This window comes from Gymnoscopelus braueri (assembly GCF_963280865.1).
Source record: "Gymnoscopelus braueri genome assembly, chromosome: 12".
Lineage (NCBI taxonomy): Eukaryota > Metazoa > Chordata > Actinopteri > Myctophiformes > Myctophidae > Gymnoscopelus > Gymnoscopelus braueri.
The window spans coordinates 46,456,565-46,479,661 of record NC_137614.1 but is presented as its reverse complement, the minus strand read 5'-3'; the positions used below and the strand labels follow the sequence as shown (position 1 = coordinate 46,479,661).

Here is a 23,097-nt window from a genome sequence, read left to right as displayed (position 1 = left end):
CTTTAGCCCTATTTTATACCTAGGCTATTTGAAAAAAGCAGATCTACAACCTCACAACGTGTCGCAACGCGACACGTTGTGAGCTTGTAGATTGGCTATTTTCATTAGTATTTTCATTAGTACTTAGTGCTTTTACTTTTGGTACTATAAGTATATTTTGATGCCAATACTTTTGTACTTTTACTCAAGTAACTTTTTGAACACAGGCCTTTTACTCGTAACAACAGAGTATTTTTATATTGTGGTATTGCTACTTTTACTTAAGTAAGAAATGTGAGTACTTTTTCCACCACACCGCTACTGTGCTGTGTTACTGTAGCTACTGTGTATATATGGCAGCTCTCTCTCTCTGTAAGCATGTTGAAGTTCATACACAGTGGCAACATGCCACGTGCAGGTGTTTGTTATTATGGCTGATTGGTCAGCTGACTGTTATGAGATTTTCTGTCCTTTCTTCGTTGTGGGCACATTATAACACCACACTGAAGTAGTAGTGTAGTCAGTGGTGTAAAGTAACCAAGTACATTTACTTAGTACTGCACTTGAGTACAATTTTGAGGTACTTTCACTTTACTGGAGTATTTCCAATTTGTCTATGCTTTACTTCTATTCCACTACATCTCACAGGCAAATATTGTACTTTTACTCCACTACAATTATTTGAAAACTTTAGTTACTAGTTACTTTGCAGATATAAATCATTACATTATAAAACATACATTTACCACTTTAGCTCTGTTTTATACCTAGGCTATTTGAAAATAGCCGATCTACAAGCTCACAACGCATCGCATCGTGACGCGTTTGTCAGCTTGTAGATCTGCTATTTTCAAACATTTTTGTACTTTTACTTTTGGTACTTGAAGTACATTTTGATACCAATACTTTTTTTAACAGAGTACTTCTACATTGCAGTATTGATACTTTTACTTAAGTAAAACATTTGAGTACTTTTCCCACCACTGAGTGTAGTGTAGTAATCAAATAGTTTTCCATATATGGTTATTTAGAACTAAGAAAAACTAAAATGACATTCCTTTTGGGTTTAATATGACTCTCTCTCTGCCTCTCTCTCTCCCTCTCTCTCTCTCTCTCTCTCTCTCTTTCTCTCTCTCTCTCTCTCTCTCTCTCTCTCTCTCTCTCTCTCTCTCTCTCTCTCTCTCTCTCTAGCTGTAGACTAGCTAGTTTTTTGTGTGTGAACTTTTTCTGTCAACTCCGCTCCTGTCTCTGCCTCACACAGTGACAGGAAGTAGTATTTTATGTGGGGAATGACGTGAACTATTCCTCCCTTTTCTGCCATAATATAGCATATCATTTATTATATACTAGATCACGGAGAAGCACACCCTGCGAGTGTGTGTGTGTGTGTGTGTGTGTGTGTGTGTGTGTGTGTGAGTGTGAGTGTGTGTGCGTGTGTCCTGACTTGAGTTATTTCCTCACACAATTGTCTACTCTACTGAAAACTCAAACTCCCAACGTCACATAAAAAAAAAATCCTCAGGCAAAACAACCTTACAGTTGCATTGTTATGGTGACCAGTGTTGCCAGATTTTGCGAGAGAAATAAGCAACCAGGTCTATGAAAACTAGCCCGAAAAGAAGCGACTATAGGTCACATGAGCACTTTAGACCTATATGCATCAGATATTTGAAAATAGCCGATCTACAAGCTCACAACACATCGCGATGCGAAAACAAGCCCAAAAGAAGCGACTATTAGCTCACATGAGCGCTTTAAACCCATATGCAGCAGCTATTTGAAAACAGCCGATCTATAAACTCACAACGCATCGTGATGCAACATGTCGTGAGCTTGTAGATCTGCTATTTTCAAACAAATCCTGAAAAAAAAGAGAAACATTTTGACTACACAAATCTGTTACGGGCGGGGGTCCTTGACACAAAATAGTTTTAGAAAGGGGGGGTCCTTAACATAAAAAATGTCTGAGAACCACTGGTTTAAAAAACATTCAGGACACAAGCCCAAATAACCAACTACACTTCAGAAACAAGCCCCCCAAAAAAATCGCAACCCGCAACTACCAATATTTACAAGCAACCTTTACTGGAAAAACAAAGCCCAAAGTCGCTCATAATAAGCAGACATGGCAACGCCGATGGTGACTTCAGCACAATGTGATGCAAGGAGACAGCGAGCACACAGTCACACAGCCACTGCCTGGAGAGGACCCGGGCGGGCGTCATCATCATCATCACTCAGCGGCCACTGAATAGCGTGGCGTGTAAACGGATACCGGGCGAGGGAGAAGACTCCAATGAGTGACCCTTTGTGTGCTGTTGTAATTCATTAGGAGAATGACACCAATACGCGCTAAAGAGAAAGCATGTCGGTACCGTAATCAATCCCACTTAGCATAATTAGCCATTGTCAGTTTCCATCCATTAAGGGCCGTTCCGTGCTGCTGGGGGGGGGCCCTGTGCCGCCAATAATATCCACGGCTCATAGCTTCCTGCCTTCTTCCCACCAGCTTGCTTGTGTGGATTGAGACATGAAGGCTACAGAATGGAGAACAAGAAGGAGGTGTATGGTATTCTTCCTCACAGTAGAAGAAGAAACTCCAGCGCTGACTCTGTGTGTCCGAAATCACTCACTCATTCAGTACTCCCTACTCCCTATGTAGGCTATATAGGGAGTTCTATGTAGGACACCATATAGTGAACCCATCAGTGAAATAAATGGAAAAGCATCATTGCTGTCGCATAATTAAAAACGTGCCAGTAGAGTTCAACGTCGACGTTTGTCTTTCAGCGCAATGCACGATGGTATGTAGCATTTGCAATAGTGTGTCGGTTGTGCCCTACTTTTTACGATGCATTGAGGGATAAAATGACTCCACTATATAGGGTATAATAATGATTATACCGGATTAACCCTTCGTGGTGCCCGGTGCTACGACCTGTTTCGGTGGCCCCCGGGAATGTTTTGTCAGCGGGGGGGTAGGGGAATGAACGCTCCACCGGCACGTTTCACCGTTTTTAGCGCTCCTTCAGCGGGCCGCTGCTTCGAAATGTTGGCGGTTGGCGCTTTTCGGCGATAGTTCAGTCTTCTTTCACTTTCTCCACGCCGTTTGCTGCCCCCCCCCCCAAGGTTGGCGCCCTGCTCTTCAGCACCTAAATCCCTTCCGTTAATCCTGCACTGGATATATGGACACAATAGGGCTTTCACGACTAGAGATTTTTACAGGTCGACTAATTTGACCCAGTGGTAGTCGACTAATCGAAAAAAGTTTTTTAGGGGGGGGCATTGTTTTAATGCCATCCTACTACTATATTACTATTATTATTATCCTCCTGCCCTTATTTTTATGGCGTTTTAAGGGAAGCGCTTCTGGCACAGCAGCACAGCACCACAGCAGCGTCTCCAAGGATCCCCATTGCCCAATAATAGGCTTTTATTGGGCATACTTTTGACCCCCTTTTGATAAAAAATAAAGTCAGGAGGATAATAATAATAGTAAGACAGGCCATTACTATGGATTTTTTTTTTCAACTATTCGACTAGTACCAACAAGGTCGACTAGTGGTTATACTAGTCGACTAGTCGACTAGTTGGTGAAAGCCCTAGGACACAACTTCAGCAATAATAGCCAAACTGCAAGCTCACAACGCATCGCCGCCGCGTCTGTGCCGCGTTGTGATCTTGCAGATCGGCTATTTCTGTCGCGTGACATTGTCATACGATGAGGTATAAAATAAATCGGGCTTCACTGTGTGTGACTTTAACCTGAGACTGTGGGTTTGTTCTGCTGCTGACCAGGAAATGCATCTCTCCTAGTCTCTCGATCCATAACACAGAAAGACGTGAGACCTACTCAAGGGCTCAATGCTGCGAGCTTGTCCTTAAAGTGCTCCCTCTCTCTCTCGCTCTCTCTCTCTCTCTCTCGTTCTCTCTCTCTCTCGTTCTCCCCCCCCCCACCCCCACCCCCCTCCTCCCTGTGTCCCTGTGACTCCCCTCTAGTCTAATTGGCAGAGCATGGAGTTGGTGTGTGTAAGTGAAAGTATTGATTTAGAAATGAAACATGGAAGGTCACACCCTCATTACAACTCCAGATGATGTGTGCGTGCCTCAACTCGGATAACCTCCAATTCCACTCGCCACCACCCACCCACACCCACACCCACCCACACCCACCCACCGGTGCCTGGTGGTACCACGGCAGGCAGCAAGGAGAGAAAATAGTAGTCTAGTCTTGTCTGGAAACAACAACAAAAGGCTGCATCGTAATCAACTATTGATGGCGGCTGCTGCATTGCTAATAATGTCTTATAGTCGATGGAACATCATCAACGAAACGAACAGCTGCAGACGCTGTGCTCGTGTTGAGCCCTGAGTCATCTAGTTTTTATATTCTCTGTGTTTTTAGTTTTTTTGTGCTCCCCGAAGGGAATTAAACTCAGTTGTATGCATGGCCATTTACTACAGGAAGGAAGGAAAGCAACAAGACTACAAAGCAAACACCCCCAAACACTGATTAGTTGTACATACCTTTACTGCACATTCTATAAACCTGATACAGTAAATTGGGGTTGCTCAGGTTGGTGCTAGAGCACTCGCCTTTGGACCACAAAGGGCTTGGATTCGGTCCAAAGGCAACCGTCGACTCTCAGTGTATGAGTAGCAGTGGTGGAAGAAGTACTCAGACATTTTACTTAAGTAAAAGTAGCAATACCACAATATAAAAATACTCTGTTACAAGCAAAAGGCCTGTGTTCAAAATGTTACTTGAGTAAAAGTAGAAAAGTATTGGCATCAAAATATACTTAAATTACCAAAAGTAAAAGTACTAAAGCTCACAACGTGTCGCGATGCGACACGTTATGAGCTTGTAGATCTGCTATTTTCAAATAGCCAATGTATGAAATAGGGCTAAAGTGGTTAATGTATGTTTTATGATATATGATTTAAATCTGCAAAGTAACTAAATTTGTCAAACAATTGTAGTGGAGTAAAAGTACAATATTTGTAGTAGTGGAGTAGAAGTAAAAGTACTGAAAATTGGAAATACTCCAGTAAAGTAAAAATACCTCAAAATGGTACTTAAGTACAGTACTTGAGTAAATGTACTTAGTTACTTTACACCACTGATGGCTTGGGGTAACTAATACTGTGGAGTAAGTACTGGGAGCTGATGGTAGATATTGCACTCCACCTCAGCAATCCATCTCCCAGGGGTCTAGTAGCGTCTGGAAAAGCGGGTAGACACCCTCGTTCTTGGCCGATACCGACAACAGGCGACTCTGACTTGATGACTTATAAATCTGAAACTAAATTAGATGTATTTATCTTACCACAAAGTCTAGATATCTGATAATAAATCATACCCCCACAATTCTAAATGTTCCCTATTGCACGTCCCCCTGAGGATCGCTTGCTGCTAAAGTTCCTTTCAGAGAAGGTTTAAAGTGTGGTTGTCGCCTGTACTTTTTTAAACCTTATTCCTATCTTCTTTTTTTTAACTCATAATGATTGTTCTTGTTCTTTTTCTTCATAGTTCACCCCCAAAAGGACTTTTTTTCTATAGATTAGTCACCCCATGGAGACTTGAACTCATGGATTCTTTTGAGTTTTTCTTGCATTAAGCCTATAATTTGATGACCGCAGCGGTTCCGCAGCGGTTCCGGTAGGAGACACAAAGAGTCTCCTTTGTGTCTCCTACCGGAACCGCTGCCTACCGGTCTGTTGGTCATAAAATTAAAATTGGCTTAGGAATGCGACAAAAAAACTAAGAAATATCCATTAATTCAAGTCTCCATGAGGTGACTAATCTATAGAACAAAAGTATTTTTTTTGGGTGAACTATCCCTTTAACTAACAGAGCCAACTCAGGTGAACTTTACATGGCGACACATTTATTTGGCGAGGCGCCAGCCAGGTGGCTTGTGTAAACAAAGCGCTGTGTGATTCTTCATTGCGAGAACATAACGATAACAGAGGAACACAGAGAACATAGAGGATAACAGAGGAACACAGAGAACATAACGATAACAGAGGAACACAGAGAACATAACGATAACAGAGGAACACAGAGAACATAACGATAACAGAGGAACACAGAGAACATAACGATAACAGAGGAACACAGAGAACATAACGATAACAGAGGAACACAGAGAACATAACGATAACAGAGGAACACAGAGAACATAACGATAACAGAGGAACACAGAGAACATAACGATAACAGAGGAACACAGAGAACATAACGATAACAGAGGAACACAGAGAATGTAATAGTTTGTGCACAGAGTTGTTTGCTTTCACTGCCAGTGCCGCTGGATCACCTGTATGTTTGATTTTTGTACATTTTGCTAATATACACTTAATAGTTTGTGTTGCCTTCATTTTAAGGCTCAAATATGCTTGTGGCTCCAGAGTTTGCGGCTTTTGGGGGGGGGGGGGTTGTTGACCCCTCGTCTTAAGTGGTTAAAATCCAGTATTATCTTGTGTATTGTTATATTGCTACTGTTATTGTTGTTGTTGTTGTCAGTGGTGTAAAGGAGCTAAGTACATTTACTCAAGTACTGTACTTAAGTACAATTTTGAGGTACTTTTACTTTACTGGAGTATTTACAATTTTCACTATTTTATACTTCTACTCCACTACATCTCAGAGGCAAATAAATTGTACTTTTACTCCACTACAATTATTTGAAAACTGTAGTTACTAGTTAGTTACTTTGTACAGAGAGATATGTATTGTATTGTACTGTAGATATAAATGATTATATTATAAAACATACATTAACCACTTCAGCCCTATTTTATACCTAGGCTATTTGAAAATAGCCGATCTACAAGCTCTCGACGCGCGTTGTGAGCTTGTAGATCTATAGAGCTATTTTCAAACATTTTAGCACTTTTACTTTTGGTACTTTAAAGAGGTGGTGCCATGGTTTTGCACTTTTTCTGTTTTTATGAGGTTGACAGAACTTCATTAAGCCCCCTGGTGGTGTTTTTATGGTGTTTTATGTCTTCTCTGACTATTTTGAGTTTCTACCTGGAGGCTGAAACCTTGAGGGTCAAACGTGCCAATAGAGAAACAGCGCTTTAGTGACATAGTAAAAAGATACCCTCCCCCTCATTATCATATAACACAACAGGTGTGGGCATGAGGAGGAGGAGGGACTAGGACAGGTGGGTGGTGCTAAGGTGGTGGAGGAGGTGCTAAGGTGAGAACCAGGTATACTTAATGAACTGGAGGCGTGTCCACATAAAAACATAATTTTAACAATTTCTGTACACTTTTTTGAAAAAAATCCTCCTCCTAGTATAACCATAATACCTGATGATTATGTTTTAGGGGGGGTGGAAATCACTGAAAATCACGGCACCACGTCTTTAAGTACATTTTGATGCGAATACTTTTGTACTTTTACTTTTGTAATAGTTTGTGCACAGAGTTGTTTGCTTTCACTGCCAGTGCCGCTGGATCACCTGTATGTTTGATTTTTGTACATTTTGCTAATATACACTTAATAGTTTGTGTTGCCTTCATTTTAAGGCTCAAATATGCTTGTGGCTCCAGAGTTTGCGGCTTTTGGGGGGGGGGGGGTTGTTGACCCCTCGTCTTAAGTGGTTAAAATCCAGTATTATCTTGTGTATTGTTATATTGCTACTGTTATTGTTGTTGTTGTTGTCAGTGGTGTAAAGGAGCTAAGTACATTTACTCAAGTACTGTACTTAAGTACAATTTTGAGGTACTTTTACTTTACTGGAGTATTTACAATTTTCACTATTTTATACTTCTACTCCACTACATCTCAGAGGCAAATAAATTGTACTTTTACTCCACTACAATTATTTGAAAACTGTAGTTACTAGTTAGTTACTTTGTACAGAGAGATATGTATTGTATTGTACTGTAGATATAAATGATTATATTATAAAACATACATTAACCACTTCAGCCCTATTTTATACCTAGGCTATTTGAAAATAGCCGATCTACAAGCTCTCGACGCGCGTTGTGAGCTTGTAGATCTATAGAGCTATTTTCAAACATTTTAGCACTTTTACTTTTGGTACTTTAAAGAGGTGGTGCCATGGTTTTGCACTTTTTCTGTTTTTATGAGGTTGACAGAACTTCATTAAGCCCCCTGGTGGTGTTTTTATGGTGTTTTATGTCTTCTCTGACTATTTTGAGTTTCTACCAGGAGGCTGAAACCTTGAGGGTCAAACGTGCCAATAGAGAAACAGCGCTTTAGTGACATAGTAAAAAGATACCCTCCCCCTCATTATCATATAACACAACAGGTGTGGGCATGAGGAGGAGGAGGGACTAGGACAGGTGGGTGGTGCTAAGGTGGTGGAGGAGTAGCCTGGTAAACCCTCCCTCCGGAAATCTCATTTCTATTTGATTCCTGGAGTGAGTCTGGCATGAACCGCCTCTCTGCAATATTGGCTGTGTATGCCAAACGGCCGCGCCTATCAGCGTCGTCGCTCATTGTTCTGTGATTGACAGCTTACGTTGGCCAATCAGGTGGCGAGTTCGAGTGAGCCCAAAACACGAACGGCAGCCATCTTTTTCTTGTGCGGCCAATTCTCCGCTATTTTTTTACTTCAAAAAGCTCTCTAACTTCTATTTTGAGGCACGGAATTTACTTATAAGATATCGTTTGGATAGAATTTAGTTGTTTAACTTCATATATGTGGTCAATTAATCATGACAAAGCCTATTTAAAAAAAAAAAATTAGAGAACCGGTAGGGGCGGGCAGTGACACCATTGTACCCGAAAAAGGCAACCCATTTTGGGTATGGCTGTCTCAAAAGTCCCGTCGCGTCACATTAAGACTGGTGAACTGCTGATTGGCTGAAGGGGAAAAATTATCATTGGCTGAAGGGGTTGTCAGTCAACGGTATTACTCCCGCCCAACTCCAGCACAGCCAATATTGCAGACAGGCGGATCAGGCCAGACTCACTCCTGAAATGAAATGGAATTGAGATTTCCGGAGGGAGGGTTTACCAGGCTAGTGGAGGAGGTGCTAAGGTGAGAACCAGGTATACTTAATGAACTGGAGGCGTGTCCACATAAAACATAATTTTAACAATTTCTGTACACTTTTTTGAAAAAAATCCTCCTCCTAGTATAACCATAATACCTGATGATTATGTTTTAGGGGGGGTGGAAATCACTGAAAATCACGGCACCCCGTCTTTAAGTACATTTTGATGCGAATACTTTTGTACTTTTACTCGAGTAAATTTAGAATTCCGGACTTTTATAGTATTTCTACATTGCAGTATTGATACTTTTAAAATATCTGAGTACTTTTTCCACCACTGGTTGTTGTCTTGCGGACCATGTCACGCCAACATCTAGCTGCTTGTACCATGTCTTGAGTGAGTGACAAATAAAAAAAACTCCCTGTTTGATTCTCTTGGTTCTTTTGGTTCTCCCCTCCTCTCCTCACACACAGGCATGGAGAGCCAGAGCGGCCCCCGGCCGGGGAAGCTGTCTTCTTCGTCGGGTTTGCCAAGAGGCCGGCCCCCCAAACACGGACACGAGGTAGTCAAAGCCACCCCAGTCCCCGAGAACAACAACAACAACAACAACAAATATGGTAAGTAGCAAAACCAACATGTTGTCCTCTTGATTATTTTTTCACTGTCGCCGGTGATTATTTATTTATTTTCCTTAACCCTTTAAGACCGGGAACGCATCTGTGTGTCATTTTGAGATTGATTTGGCTATTCAAAAATAGCAGATATACGCGCTATGAGCTTGTAGATCTGCTATTTTTTGAAAAATCGTGAAATTTTGTGCAAATCTTTGAATATATATATTTTTATAGTGAACATTTGAAACTCAAATCTTTGCTTCTGGGGGGGGGGGGGGTCCCTGGAACAAAATATTTAATGTTCGCTTTTAAAAATATATAATATTCAAAGATTTGCACAAATGTTCACGATTTTTCCAAAAATAGCAGATATACAAGGCAAGCTCATATCTGCTATTTTTGAATAGCCAAATACAACAACAAATATGGTAAGTAGCACCAAAAAAACAAAAACAAACCACGCATATTTTTAGAAGAAAACCAACATGTCTCTTGATTATTTATTCGCTGCCGGTGATTATGTTTTTATTATTTATTCATTTTTTCGCTCGCCGGCCAAATGGTCATTAGTGTGGCTAGCCACTCAGAAGTTCCAGAGCTGTTTCTCAGAGAGGGGTTTATGTTCCATTAACATACCATACAATTGGCAGAGCCTCCGGGAGGTTTCCTGAACAGCGTTGCCATGTCTGCTTATTATGAGCGAGCGACTTTGGGCTTGTTGTTTCTGTAAAGCCGCAAGCCCGCAAATAAACATTGGTAGTTGCTGCGGCTTGCGGTTTGTTTTAGGCTTGTTTCTAAAGTGTAGTTGCTTATTTCGGCTTGTTTCTAAATGTTGTTTAAACCAGTGATTCTCAAACATTTTCATGTCAAGGACCCCCAAATGAATATGTGTTTGTCCACCTCACCGGTCAGTTCATGTTGTACAGATGTCACCATCAGTGTTGCCATGTCTGCTTATTATAAGCGACTTTCGGCTTTATTTTTCAGTAAAGTTGCTTGTAAATATTGGTAGTTGCGGTTGCGTTTTTTTGGGGCTTGTTTCTAAAGTGTAGTTGCTTGTTTGGGCTTGTGTCCTAAATGTTGTTTAAATCAGTGGTTCTCAGATTTTTTTTATGTCAAGGACCCCCAAATTATGTATTTGTCCACCGACCCCCCCATTAAAAATAGTTTGTGCCAGGGACCCCATACCAGATTTGTGTCGTTAAAATGTTAAAAAAAATATTACAACTATTTCTATTCAAGATTTTCTTTTGAAAATAGCAGATCTACAAGCTCACAACGCGTCGCATCGCGACGCGCTGTGAGCTTGTAGATCGGCTATTTTCAAATGGCCAATAGCTGTTTTAAAATGCTCATGTGGCCTAGTAGTCGCTTCTTTTGGGCTTGTGTTTCATGGACCCGGTTGCTTATTTCTCTTGCAAAAAAAATCTGGCAACCGCGTTCCTGAACAACGGCTGACACTTTTCCTGCAGCTCTCTCACCACAGAAGGGTTTTTTTTTGGGGAAAAAAACTGGGCGACGTGTTTTTCCTCCGACTGTCTCTCACAGTGTTTGTACCAAACAAACAAATGATCCCGAGTGCTGACATGAGTGAAAACACAAGCCATCTGGTTGGAGGTGCAGTGGAAGACTTTGGAGCGAGAGAGAGAGAGAGAGTAGAGAGAGATATGAGAGAGAGAGCAATATGATGGAATCACTCTTCAATCCAATAACCTGCAGATCATCATGACTTTGTTAATGGAGTCAGGCAGACTTGGAATAAGTGGCGGGCTGTGCTAATATGACCCAGTTGTTTTTTTTTGTTGCTACAAAATAGCCTCTGAGTTTTGCATTGGAACACAGCAGGGCTGTACTAGACGAAGAAGATGCTTCGGTTTGTTTTCTTTCCATGTAAATATTCAGCCCTCTAGGTTGGCTGGAAATGTGCGTGTGTGCGTGTGTGTGTGTGTGTGTGTGTGTGTGTGTGTGTGTGTGTGTGTGTGTGTGTGTGTGTGTGTGTGTGTGTGTGTGTGTGTGTGTGTGTGTGTGTGTGTGTGTGTGTGTGCGCGCTAGCCTGCTTACTTCTCATTAGTTGTGACGAGGGTGCGGACAGAAAGCGAGAGCTTATTTTGCATGACAGATTTGACGATGCAAGCAAGCACAGAATAGTTTTTTTTCTTTTTTTTTTTTTTCTCTTGCACTTGATGAAGAGCTTTCATTTCTGTGCCGCTTCACCGCTTGTATGCTTTTCAGTCCTCTGGAATAATAATGATTGGCTGAGGCTCTATTGCAGGGGTTCACAACAGGTCTTTTTCAATGCCTCCATGTACAGCGTGCACAGTCTGACAGATATTTCGTCGCTGTCTGTCGGGTGGAAACCTTTGTATCTCCATATTTCCACTTTCTATGTTTGTTTGTGTACTTTAATGCCCTACTCTTTCTTACAACGCCATTTCGGTCTTCATTCTCTTCATTCTTAAACCTCGCGTCACCGCTTGATTCTTGAACGCGCCTCCATGTTGAACGTACTTGCGCGTTCCCGTCTCTCCCGACCATGAACGCCCGTCTATTAGGGGTGTGCCGATATATCGTCCCGCGATATATCGCGATACGTTTTCGTGACTATGTATCGTTTTGGCAAAAATTTTTTTTTATTATTTTATTTTTTTTCCTGCAATAATGCAAAAAACGAAGTATTTGTTTGCATTTGCTTTTTTCCCCCCCATATATTTTCATGTTTTTTTCCCCCCCATATATTTTCATAATAAAAAAGTGCCATATATCGTATCGTATCGATATCGTGAGCCCAATATCGTGTATCGTATCATGAAATTTGTGTATCGGCACACCACTGCCGTCTATTCAACAGCATGGAGTCACGCAGGCAGACTGGCAAGCTTGGCTAACAAAAAAATGCTTAAAAAGTTTATTTCAACCCATCAATTACTTTTTCCAGACGGTTGGAACTACAGACATATGTAGCATACGCATACCGGGACTACCTTTCCTGGGTTTTTTTATACGATACAGAAAAGGCTAAGAATTGAGCCAGGTTATCGCCCCTCTGGCACACTTTCTCTTTCTACATGGGAGCGAGTGAGTCCCTTTGCTGCTGCTCTGCAGCGAGTGGAAAATATATATATTCAAAGATTTGCAAACATTTTCACGATTTTTCAAAAATAGCAGATCTACAAGCTCATAGCGCGGCACTCAGTGCCGCACTATGAGCTTGTAGATCTGTTTTTTTTTATCATGAAAATGTGTGCAAATCTTTGGATATATATTTTTTAAAGCGAACATTTGTAAAATATTTTATTCCAGGGACCCCCCCCAGAAGCTAAGATTTGAGATACACATTTTTGCTTAATAAATATTTATATTCAAAGACTGGCGTTACAAGACTGGCGTGCGAAAGTAGCGAAAATATCTGATCAACAAGCTCACAACGTCAGCTACAAGTTGTAGTAAGTTTGTAGATCTGCTATTTTAGCAAATTTCTGAAAGTGAAACTGGTTACGTCTGCTGTGTGGTGATGGTTTTGGAGATACTGTACAAGGTTTTTGCTCCAGAAAGACGATATGTTAAGCCTGATTTAGCAGTGGTGTAAAGTAACTAAGTACATTTACATAAGTAAAATGTTGAGGTATTTTTACTTTACTGGAGTATTTCCAGTTGTCTGTACTTTTTTCTTCTACTCCACTACATCTCAGAAGCAAATATTGTACTTTTACTCCACTTCAATTCTTTGAAAACTTTAGTTACTAGTTTTTATTGAATTTTTTACTTCGATTATTATCGCAAAACACACTAACCACTTCAGCCCTATATACATTTCGGCCATTTGAAAATAGACAATTTACAAGCTCACAATGTGTCGTGATCGCGAGCTTGTAGATCGTCTATTTTCAAACGTTTTTTATACATGTGAAAACTTGTAATGGGACATATCTGCACAATGACTACTTTCTACTTTTGGTACTTTAACTCTTTCACTGCCAGACTTATTTCTGGCTGCGTGCACCCACTGCCAAGCGATTTTTTGATTTTCTTACCTTTTGAAGTACAGTATATCGTAAGTCACAGAATATTTATCTCCAGTATGATCGATCCCCTGATGGTTGCTAATCACTGAGGGTTTCACTGTGCTTCCGAGAAAGAAAAAAAATTATACACATTTGAAAATAACATGTCTCGGCCAAAAAAAAAAGAAGATTGTTACCAATACTTTTGTACTTTTACTCAAGTACATTTTGAATTTCGGACTTTTACTTGTAACAGAGTATTTCTATATTGCAGTTGTGGTACTTTTACTTTTACGTAAAAAAAATACTTTTTCCACCACTGATGTTAAGCCTGATTTAGTATAAGTCTGAGTCAGTCAGGCCTGACTCCTCTTGAAAAATGTACAGTAAAGCCTAAAGCTTCATTTGAACCACGGCAGATTTGAGTCTTGGCAGCCCCCAAGTCTGATGTTTTATAGATTTCTTTCCCCAACTTTATTACTCAATAAACACATGTTTATAAATCAATCAGGGCTAAATGAGAGTGCTAAGTTGATGGCGCGCTCCACCCCGTTGTTGTGTCGACATGGAGTGCCAGGGCGGAGAGATGGATGAACGCTGGAGAGGTGGAGAGTGGATCACAACTCAAGAGAGGACACAGAAAACACTTGGCCCGGGGTTCACTAATGAGTAATGGCAATGATATTCCGGTTCCAACAAGGCCCCTGTGTGCGTGTGCGTGCGTGTGTGAGTGTGTGTAGTGTGTGTGTGTGTGTGTGTCTCTGTATGTGTGTGTGCAGTGGAGGAAAAAGTACTCACATTTTTTGCTTAAGTAAAAGTATCAATACTGCAATGTAGAAATACTCTGCTACAAGTAGAAGTCCGGAATTCAAAATGTACTTGAGAAAAGTATTGGCATCAACATGTACATCAACAACGTACCAAAAGTAAAAGTACTCATTATGCAGAATATCCCATTTCCAGTTTTCAAACGTATAAAATCTTTTGATGCGACGCATTGTGAGCTTGTAGATCGGCTATTTTCAAATGGTCTAAATGTATATAGGGCTGAAGTGGTTAATGTATGTTTTGTAATAATAATCAAAATCTACAAAAGTAACTAGTAACTCAAGTATTCAAATCAATTTAGTGGAGTAAAAGTACAATATACAATATATGCCTCTGAGATGTAGTGGAGTAGAAGTAAAAGTATTGAAAATTGCAAAGTAAAGTTGCAGTAAAGTAAAAATACCTCAAAATTGTACTCAAGTACAGTACTTAAGTAAATGTACTTAGTTACTTTCCACCACTGTGTGTGTGTGTGTGTGTGTGTGTGTGTGTGTGTGTGTGTGTGTGCGTGTGCGTGTGCGTGCATGTGCGTGACACACGTGTGCATGTTGAGATCATGCTGCTGTACCACGCAGCTGGTGGCTGGGAACAGGTCTTTATGGGGCTTATAATTGGCAACGTTAGACATTACATTGTCCGCCTTGCTGAGCTATCTATTTCTTTTTCTGGATCTCCCTCGCTCTCATGGATCGCTAGACTCCTCTGCCACAAAGCAGTGCAAGCATAAAGATTTGTGGTAACACTTTACTTAACGGTCGGGTCTATAATGCATTAGAATCATATTTATAATGCGCTCATAAGTAATTAAACTTACATTTTGACTGCATTGGGACAATCTTGCAACATGCACATATTTTGCCATTAAAGCAAGGGGTCTTCAACGTTTTCAGGCCAGGGACCTCCTAGCTGAGAGAGAGATGGAGCAGGGACCCCCTCTATAATGTATAAAATTGTGTTTCAGATCAAACTTTCTTTTTTTTACTTGGTCTGCTCTTTTCCCCCTCTACACCTATACCTCTTTGCCAAAAATAGCAGATCTACAAGCTCACAACGCCTCGCGCTGCGAGGCGTTGTGAGCTTGTAGATCTGCTATTTTTGGCTAAAGTTCTCCTCAGACAAGGGATGCTAGAGTTCAAGTGGTTAAAGGAGGAGTTCACCCAAAAATGACTTATTTTCTATCAATTGCACACCCTATGAAGCCTTGAATCCATGGATTCTTTTTTGTTTTTGTCGCATTCCTAAGCTAATAATTTGATTCCCGTCTCCTACCGGCTAATGTATCTGGTAGGAGACACAAAGTAGATTATTTGTGTCTCCTACCGGAAATACACACGGTCATCAAATTATTGTCTTAGGAATGCCACAAAAACAAAAATAAATCCATGAAATCAAGGCTTCATGGGGTGTGTAATTGATAGAAAATAAGTAATTTTTTGGGTGAACTCCTCCTTTAATGTAAAAATAAATAAATCATATCACACAAAGATTTGGCGGACTCCCTGTAGTACCTCTGAGGACCCCCTAGGGGTCCCGGACCCCCTGTTGAAGACCCCTGCATTAAAGGATGGCTTTGTCTTGACTGTCCAGAATGCTGTATTTATCGTGAGCACGACTGCACGTTGAGGGATTTCCCTTTTTGCTCTTTGAGAAAATAATGTAGTCAGTAACACTGCCATCGGGCAGGCTTTTCTGGAACCATATGGGTGGAAGAATCTTTCTTGAGACAAAAACTTAAGGATATGGAAACTTTTTCAGGCCCCATGACACAAATAAACGAAGGAATTCATGCATATTGATGTCACCCTTCCATTCTAGTGGTGTATGTTAGAGCCAGACCGATATACTGTATTTGTATTGTGTTTGTATATGTTTTTTTCGGTATCAGCAATTATGTGGCCCTATTTTGGGCATGTCATTATATGTGAAAACTTTAAAGGTTTCATGACGTTCAGTTTTACCACACATTAAAAGTCTTTGCCATGGTCCTTCAAACGTGTATAAGAAGTTTTAACAAAAAAATCCACTCCAGTGATCCATGGCAGGTGTTTTTCTCTCACATTTCTAAAGCCTTTTCAACTGCAATGAAAAAATAAATCTTTGCCTGCGGGTGTCGCTGTTGAGGGATTTTGCCTGTCAATCATCGCCTCTGCTCCGCCCCCCCCCAAAGGAAAGGATAGGGGAGGGGAGGGGCGAGGAGGAGAGTGGGCGGGATTAATGGCCTGTGACTTCACTGCCCAAAGGCCAAGCTCAGATTACTTTTCAGCCTAATAATTCAGAAAACCCCAGACCACAGAAAATCCACTGAATGTTCAAAGTTCAGATTTTTTGGTGTAATTGAGGTCATAAAACCCCCCAAAACATAAAAAATAAAAAAAAGTGAAAATGAATGTCATAGAACCTTTAAAAAGTTTCCGTAAACAATCATCCACATTTTTTGTTGTTTATTAGAATTGATTCTTCACAAAATATTGGTCAAAACATTGGTAATCGGTTGGCCAAACAATAATGGCATGGCGTTCTGTCTCTCCTACTGTATGTAAAGCTAAAGTGTTAAAGGTGTCAAGACTCAGGGAGCAGTCTAATTGTTCAGCTACTCCTTCATTCATCATCCACGGTGGGTTTCCCCTGGCAGAACGCACAGCTGTCAATCTGCTCTTAAGAGCCTCGTAAGAATTTGCCTCTCTGCACGATAAGCCGGCTTCTCCCAACAAAAACAAAATTTGGCTCCTTTAGCCCTTGTTACTCATCAGCGAATGGCTGGAGCTTTTTATAGCTAATGATGAGGGAGAATGCTACAATGCTAATCACCACGATGAACCAGCCCCGGAGCTAGCTTGTCTATCCCGCGGGGGTTGTGTGTACTAGTGTGCGGTTGGGGGGGGGGGGAAACAAAAGCATAACTGTCCAAAGCTCCCTGTGGCGGACTTTTTCAGTGCTCGTTTTCTGTGCCTGTTAACCCATTCACTCCGGGAACGTGTCTCTGTCATTTTTACATTTCTTTGGGCTATTCAAAAATAGCAGATATTCAAGCTCATAGCGCGGCACCAAGTGCCGCGCTATGAGCTTGTAGATCTGCTATTTTTGAAAAAAATATCGTGAAAATGTGTGCAAATCTTTGAATAAACAATTATTTTAAGCGAACATTTGTAACTCAAATCTTTGCTTCTGGGGGTCCCTGGAACAACACATTTTACAAATGTTTAAAAAAATATATATTCAAAGATTTGCACAAAGTTTCACCATTTAAAAAAAAATGCAGATCTACAAGCTCGTAGCGTGGCACTCGGTGCCACGCTACGAGCTTGTAGATCTGCTATTTTTTTAATAGCCAAAGAAATCTAAAATGACAGAGATGCGTTCCCGGATCGAATGGGTTAACACACACACACACACACGCACGCACGCACGCGCGCGCGCGCGCACACACACACACACACACACACACACACACACACACACACACACACACACACACACACACACACACACACACACACACACACACACACACACACACACACACACACACACACACACACACACACACACACACACACACACACACACACACACACACACACACACACCCACTGTCTTCCTCAAGCTGTTAGGTACGATGTCATGTGGCGCAAAAAAAACCCTGCCGGTCTTAACAATGCTTTTGAATCAGTGCCTAGTTTGGCCTCATTATCCTCCTTAGCCCAGTTATATCTTTATGAACTTCTCAAGTGGTATCCGAGCAGTGCTCCCCTCAGGGAAAGGCTCTGGTGTTTGGAGAAGGCATTATATTGTGTCTGTAAAGTACTACTCTCTCTCTCTCTTTCCTTTCTTCCGTTGAGTCCATTGTTTAGCCCCGGTGGTTTCCTTGGAATTCCTCAGTGCTTTTCTTTTTACGCACAGAAACAGACGGGCCTGTGGATGAGGCTTGTGTGGCATACATACACAGTCTTCATAGAGAATGAGCAGTGTGGTCGCGTTGTCACCCTGCCACACCAGACAACTACCAGGAAAGGATGTGGTCTCTCTGTCTCTCTCACTCACTCTCTCTCTCTCTCTCTACGTCTCTAGGGCTCTCTCTCATGCACCCTCCCTCCCTCCTCTCACTCTTGCTTTCTCAGTTAAAGGGTGTTAACCATAGACACAAGCACTATGGTCTGCATTTCTATAATAGTCTGCATTTCTGTAGCGCCTTTATCTAAAGCGCTTTACAATGCGTGTTACATTCACCCCATTCACCAGTGGTGGAAGAAGCACTCCGATATTTTACTTAAGTAAAAGTATCAATGCTCAGATATTTTACTTAAGTAAAAGTATCAATGCTGCAATATAGAAATACTCTGTTACAGTCCGGAATTCAAAATGTACTTGAGTAAAAGTACAAACGTATTGGCATCAAAATGTACTTAAAGTACCTAAAGTAAAAGTACACATTATGCAGAATGTCCCATTTTAAAATGTATACAAATCTTTTGAAAATAGCCGATCTACAACGCATTGTGAGCTTGTAGATCGGCTATTTTCAAATGGCCGAAATGTATTTAGGGCTGAAGTGGTAAATGTATGTTTTGTAATAATAATGAAAATATACAAAGTAACTAGTAAATAAAGTTTTTCGTAGTGGAGTAAAAAGTACAATATTAGCCTCTGAGATGTAGTGGAGTAAAAGTTTTGGAAATTGGAAATACTCCAGTAAAGTACAAATACCTCAAAATTGTACTTAAGTACAGTACTTGAGTACATGTACTTAGTTACTTTACACCACTGCCATTCACACACACACACACACATTCACACACTGAAGACGGCGGCAGAGGCAACCCTCCAAGGGAGCAGTCAGGGGGTTCAGTGTCTTGCTCACAGACACATCGTCAAGAAGCCAGAGGATTGAACCATTCCGGTTTCCCAGATAGACCCTGAACCCTCTGAGCCTATTGCTGTGCCTTTATAACATAACAATGAGCCACAGCAAAAAAATCAGCATCTGAACAGACGAGGACGTGAGGCAAAAAACCTGAGACAAGCCTATGAACCCTAATCTGTCTGTTTAAATGAGTTGAGTGTATAATACGGATGTGTGTCAGGCAGCATCCCCTGCTGTGAGAGCGCCGCAGTGACCTGCCAGCTCCCAGGACACACTGCCTGTCCAATACTAGGAGCAGTGAAAGTATATTTACAGAAAAACAACATTTCGTTTGGAAAGCTAGAACCTGTCTAGGACTAGTTGCAAATTGCAGACGGGGGCTCTTTTGTGACGGTTTTGAAGCAGGGTAAGGGAGTCACACTTTCTGTTTTTTTTCTTTTGATTTATTTTTGGGGTTTGTACGCCAAACGCACAATTAAATCATTAATCGCAATTATTTGAGTGACAATTAATCGTCAACTTAAATGTGTAATTGTGACAGCCCTATATATTAGGGGTGTGCCGATATATCGTCCCGCGATATATCGCGATACGTTTTCGTGACGATATGTATCGTTTTGGAAAAACATATATATATTTTTTTTTGTTTTTTTGTTTTTACAATAATAATAATCAGGCATGCAAACAGCCCCGAGGTGAAAAGGGTGACATGTTTTTTTTTTTGGGTCAGGTGTCACACTATTGCCCTATTTGGATTCAAAACGGCTATTGTAGCTGAAAAGGTACAAGTTTGCATGTCTGAAAAATGCAAAAATAGAATATTTTTTTTGCACTTGCTTTTTTTCTCCCCCCTATATATTTTCATAATAAAAAAGTGCGTATCGTATCGAAATCGTATCGAAGTTGTGAGCCCAATATCGTATCGTATCGTTTCGTGAAATTAGTGTATCGGCACACCCCTACTATATATATATATGAAGAATCGTGATTCTTAGGGAGAAAAATCGTGATTCACATTTTAGCAAGAATCGTGCAGCCCTACCGCCTACTAGCACCCCCTGTAAAAGGCAGGGGAGTTATACTGCAGAGGCGCTGCTGCGTCTTATCATCATCAATACGGTGTGTCCATGTTAAACGTGGTAGCGTGTGAACCCGTGTAGCTAGCTGTGTATTAGTATATGTTTAAGCATGCACGTGTGTGTGTGTGTGTGTGTGTGCGTGCGTGTGTGCACGTGTGTGCAGTGCTATGCATGTGTTTATTCCCCCGACGTCAGACTTACGAGTTCTGACTGCGTGGTGGACCCTTCATCTCCGGCCAACCACAGTCTCCCATCTGCTGACCCTGCATCTCTGTCTCAGCAGCCACTATAGCCCCCCCCTCTCTCTCTCGTTCTCTCAGCTCTGCGTATACACAGAACCATCTCTCTCTTCCTCTCCTCCTCTCTCCATCCCCATATTAGCCCGCTCTGTTCCTCCTTTTGTTCTCCTCTTCTCCTCCTTCACTTCCTGGTTCCCTCGTTAAGGCGCTATTATGTATGAGCAGCTCGTATCTGTACTGTACCTCGTGCTTCTCCTTTTACCCACTATCTATCTTTCACCCTCCCTCCCCCCACAGCCCACCAAAAGTGATGAACAAACACTCCAAAGCGAGCATCGATAAGAGGATGCACACAGTAAGATTGAGTTGTTTGTATCTGGAGGTAAAAACTGTAAACTCTTGTAGATTTGTCAGTGGGCTCACCGGAGAGAGTCCTCTTTGTCATCTATTTCACATCATCGTTTGGCAGGGCTAGAATACACAACAATAACATCCTCAGTGTTAATTTATTTCTGAGAGCACTAAATGGAGCCAAATGGATCCATAACTCAGAGGAATGCATACAAGTTAGAACCCAATGGACTAATTTGTGGTTCCCTTTGTACGCTCTCAGAGTTAAATGAATACCGGAGGTTTTACTGTGTAGAGGGGTTGGGATGAGGAAAAGAGGGAGGATAGATACAGAGGTTCTGTGCTGCTGAGTTAGGGGCGCTGCTGTGTCCACAGAAAGCTTTTTTTTTTTTTTTTTTTGCTCAGAGTGCATCTTACTAAAGCGCACTGAGCACACAGAGTGTTTATTGATGCTGATGATGCGACATTTGAGCTTATCAATCGCTGGCCGTGCTCGAACGTGGCGTCATCTGCGTTATTAGCACAGAAAATAGCCGATAACGGTCAACGCGGACTTCTTATGGTTGTGTTGGTAACGTAGCTAGTGGTAAACGCTTCAAAGTTAGGGATGTGTAAAAGTGACCAAAATGAAATTCGATTACTATAATTCTATTAATAACGACTAGAGGTTTGGGCCGCTTCGCGGCCCTCACATCTAGGCCCGATCATATCACAGTCCATCACAGTCCATATTTGGCAGTGGTAGCTGCATTGGAAAGTCCTTATGGTTATGACTGATCATGGTAATCGAATAATACAGATACTGCGGCCAGAAAGAAGGAAAGCTGCTGTGGCTAAAATGTCAAGATGTAGTAGGAAATGTAGTTTTTTATTAACCGTACACTATTGTAAGTACATTGAAGGCAGGGAAAGAAGCCTATATTATAGCCAGAGCTCTGATCAACAGTCTGGGGCAAGTTTCGAGACAAGTGGAGTGTTCCTGTGTTGACCAACCCCTGACACATTTTGGAGGTCATTTCAATTAAAGTGGTAGGATTATTCTAATATTCAACCAAAACATTAAAAAAAAAAAAAATTGTATTACAGTACTTCCTGTTAACACATTGACTGCCAGAGTTTATTCATAATGTACTCACCCCTGTGCCAGCAATTTGCGTGTTTTAAAATTTTAAAATTTTGTAATTTTTCATTCAAATAAATTCTCTGATTATGGTGTTAAGCACATACGACAGTTCCACCAGTAGAGAGCAGCAAATCCACACATTGATCACCTCGCTCGCCCCCTCCCAAACAGGCCCACGTCATATCCGGTCATTCACAGGATGTTATGTTTTCGACAGTCCCTGATCCGCTGATCGGCCTGAAAACGATGTGATACACTACGACGATGACTGTTAGTCACCCGTACCAAAGAAAATAGAAGTTGAAAACCGTGTTTTTCCTTATTCTGGCCGAAAATCACCGGAGAAAAACAATGTGACCCGGAAAATTATTTTTTTTTTACATCCGGCTCCGGGTGAGTGTGACGTAAGTGGAAAACGAAAGTGTTGATGAGAAATAAACAGGACCGTGCGATCACAGATTAAACAATGAAAATTCAAAAGAACGCATCAATGCGTTCTTTGGAATCCTGGCACTCAAGCGATGGATTTGAAAGAACGCATCGATGCGATCTTGGCAATCAATGTGTTAACACAAAATAGAGAATAAATAAATATTACACCCATGCTAGTTATCCTATACAATTTAGTATGGGCAGGGTTTGGATGACAATATAGCCTTTGCAACAGATTATAATATTGTTTTAATCAATTACAAAAAGTATATATATTTTTTTACCTCAAAACAATTATTCGAATATTCGATTATTCTGACCCATCCCTATTCAAAGTCAGGCCATAAATGACTGGGTTGATTGTCAGACACAGACAAGGATCAACCTCTCATCTTTCTTGATCTTTGCTCATTAGGGGAATGACAGTTCTCCTAGTGCGTGCGTGTTCTCCTCGAATTTGATTGGTCAGTCGAAAAACAAAGAAGACATTGATGATCGGTGCTCCTCTCTCCAAAAGTTGAGCTATTTATTCCCAGGACGCTCCATCGTCAAAAAAAACGCTGGATGCAGCGAGAGCTGCTCGAAACGCGTTGCTTTGCGTGG

General features: G+C 41.2%; 1 protein-coding gene across 2 annotated transcripts in view; it reads left to right on the top strand.

The window, feature by feature from the left end:
- Window positions 1–23,097, top strand: part of znf512b (zinc finger protein 512B) — a 131,161-nt gene that overhangs the window by 2,221 nt on the left and 105,843 nt on the right. For both annotated transcript variants that reach the window (XM_080445567.1, XM_080445566.1), the window contains exon 2: window positions 9,440–9,583. In XM_080445567.1, the coding sequence (XP_080301693.1) occupies window positions 9,442–9,583 (142 nt within the window). In that variant the 5' untranslated portion in view covers window positions 9,440–9,441. The remainder of the gene's footprint in view (window positions 1–9,439; window positions 9,584–23,097) is intronic.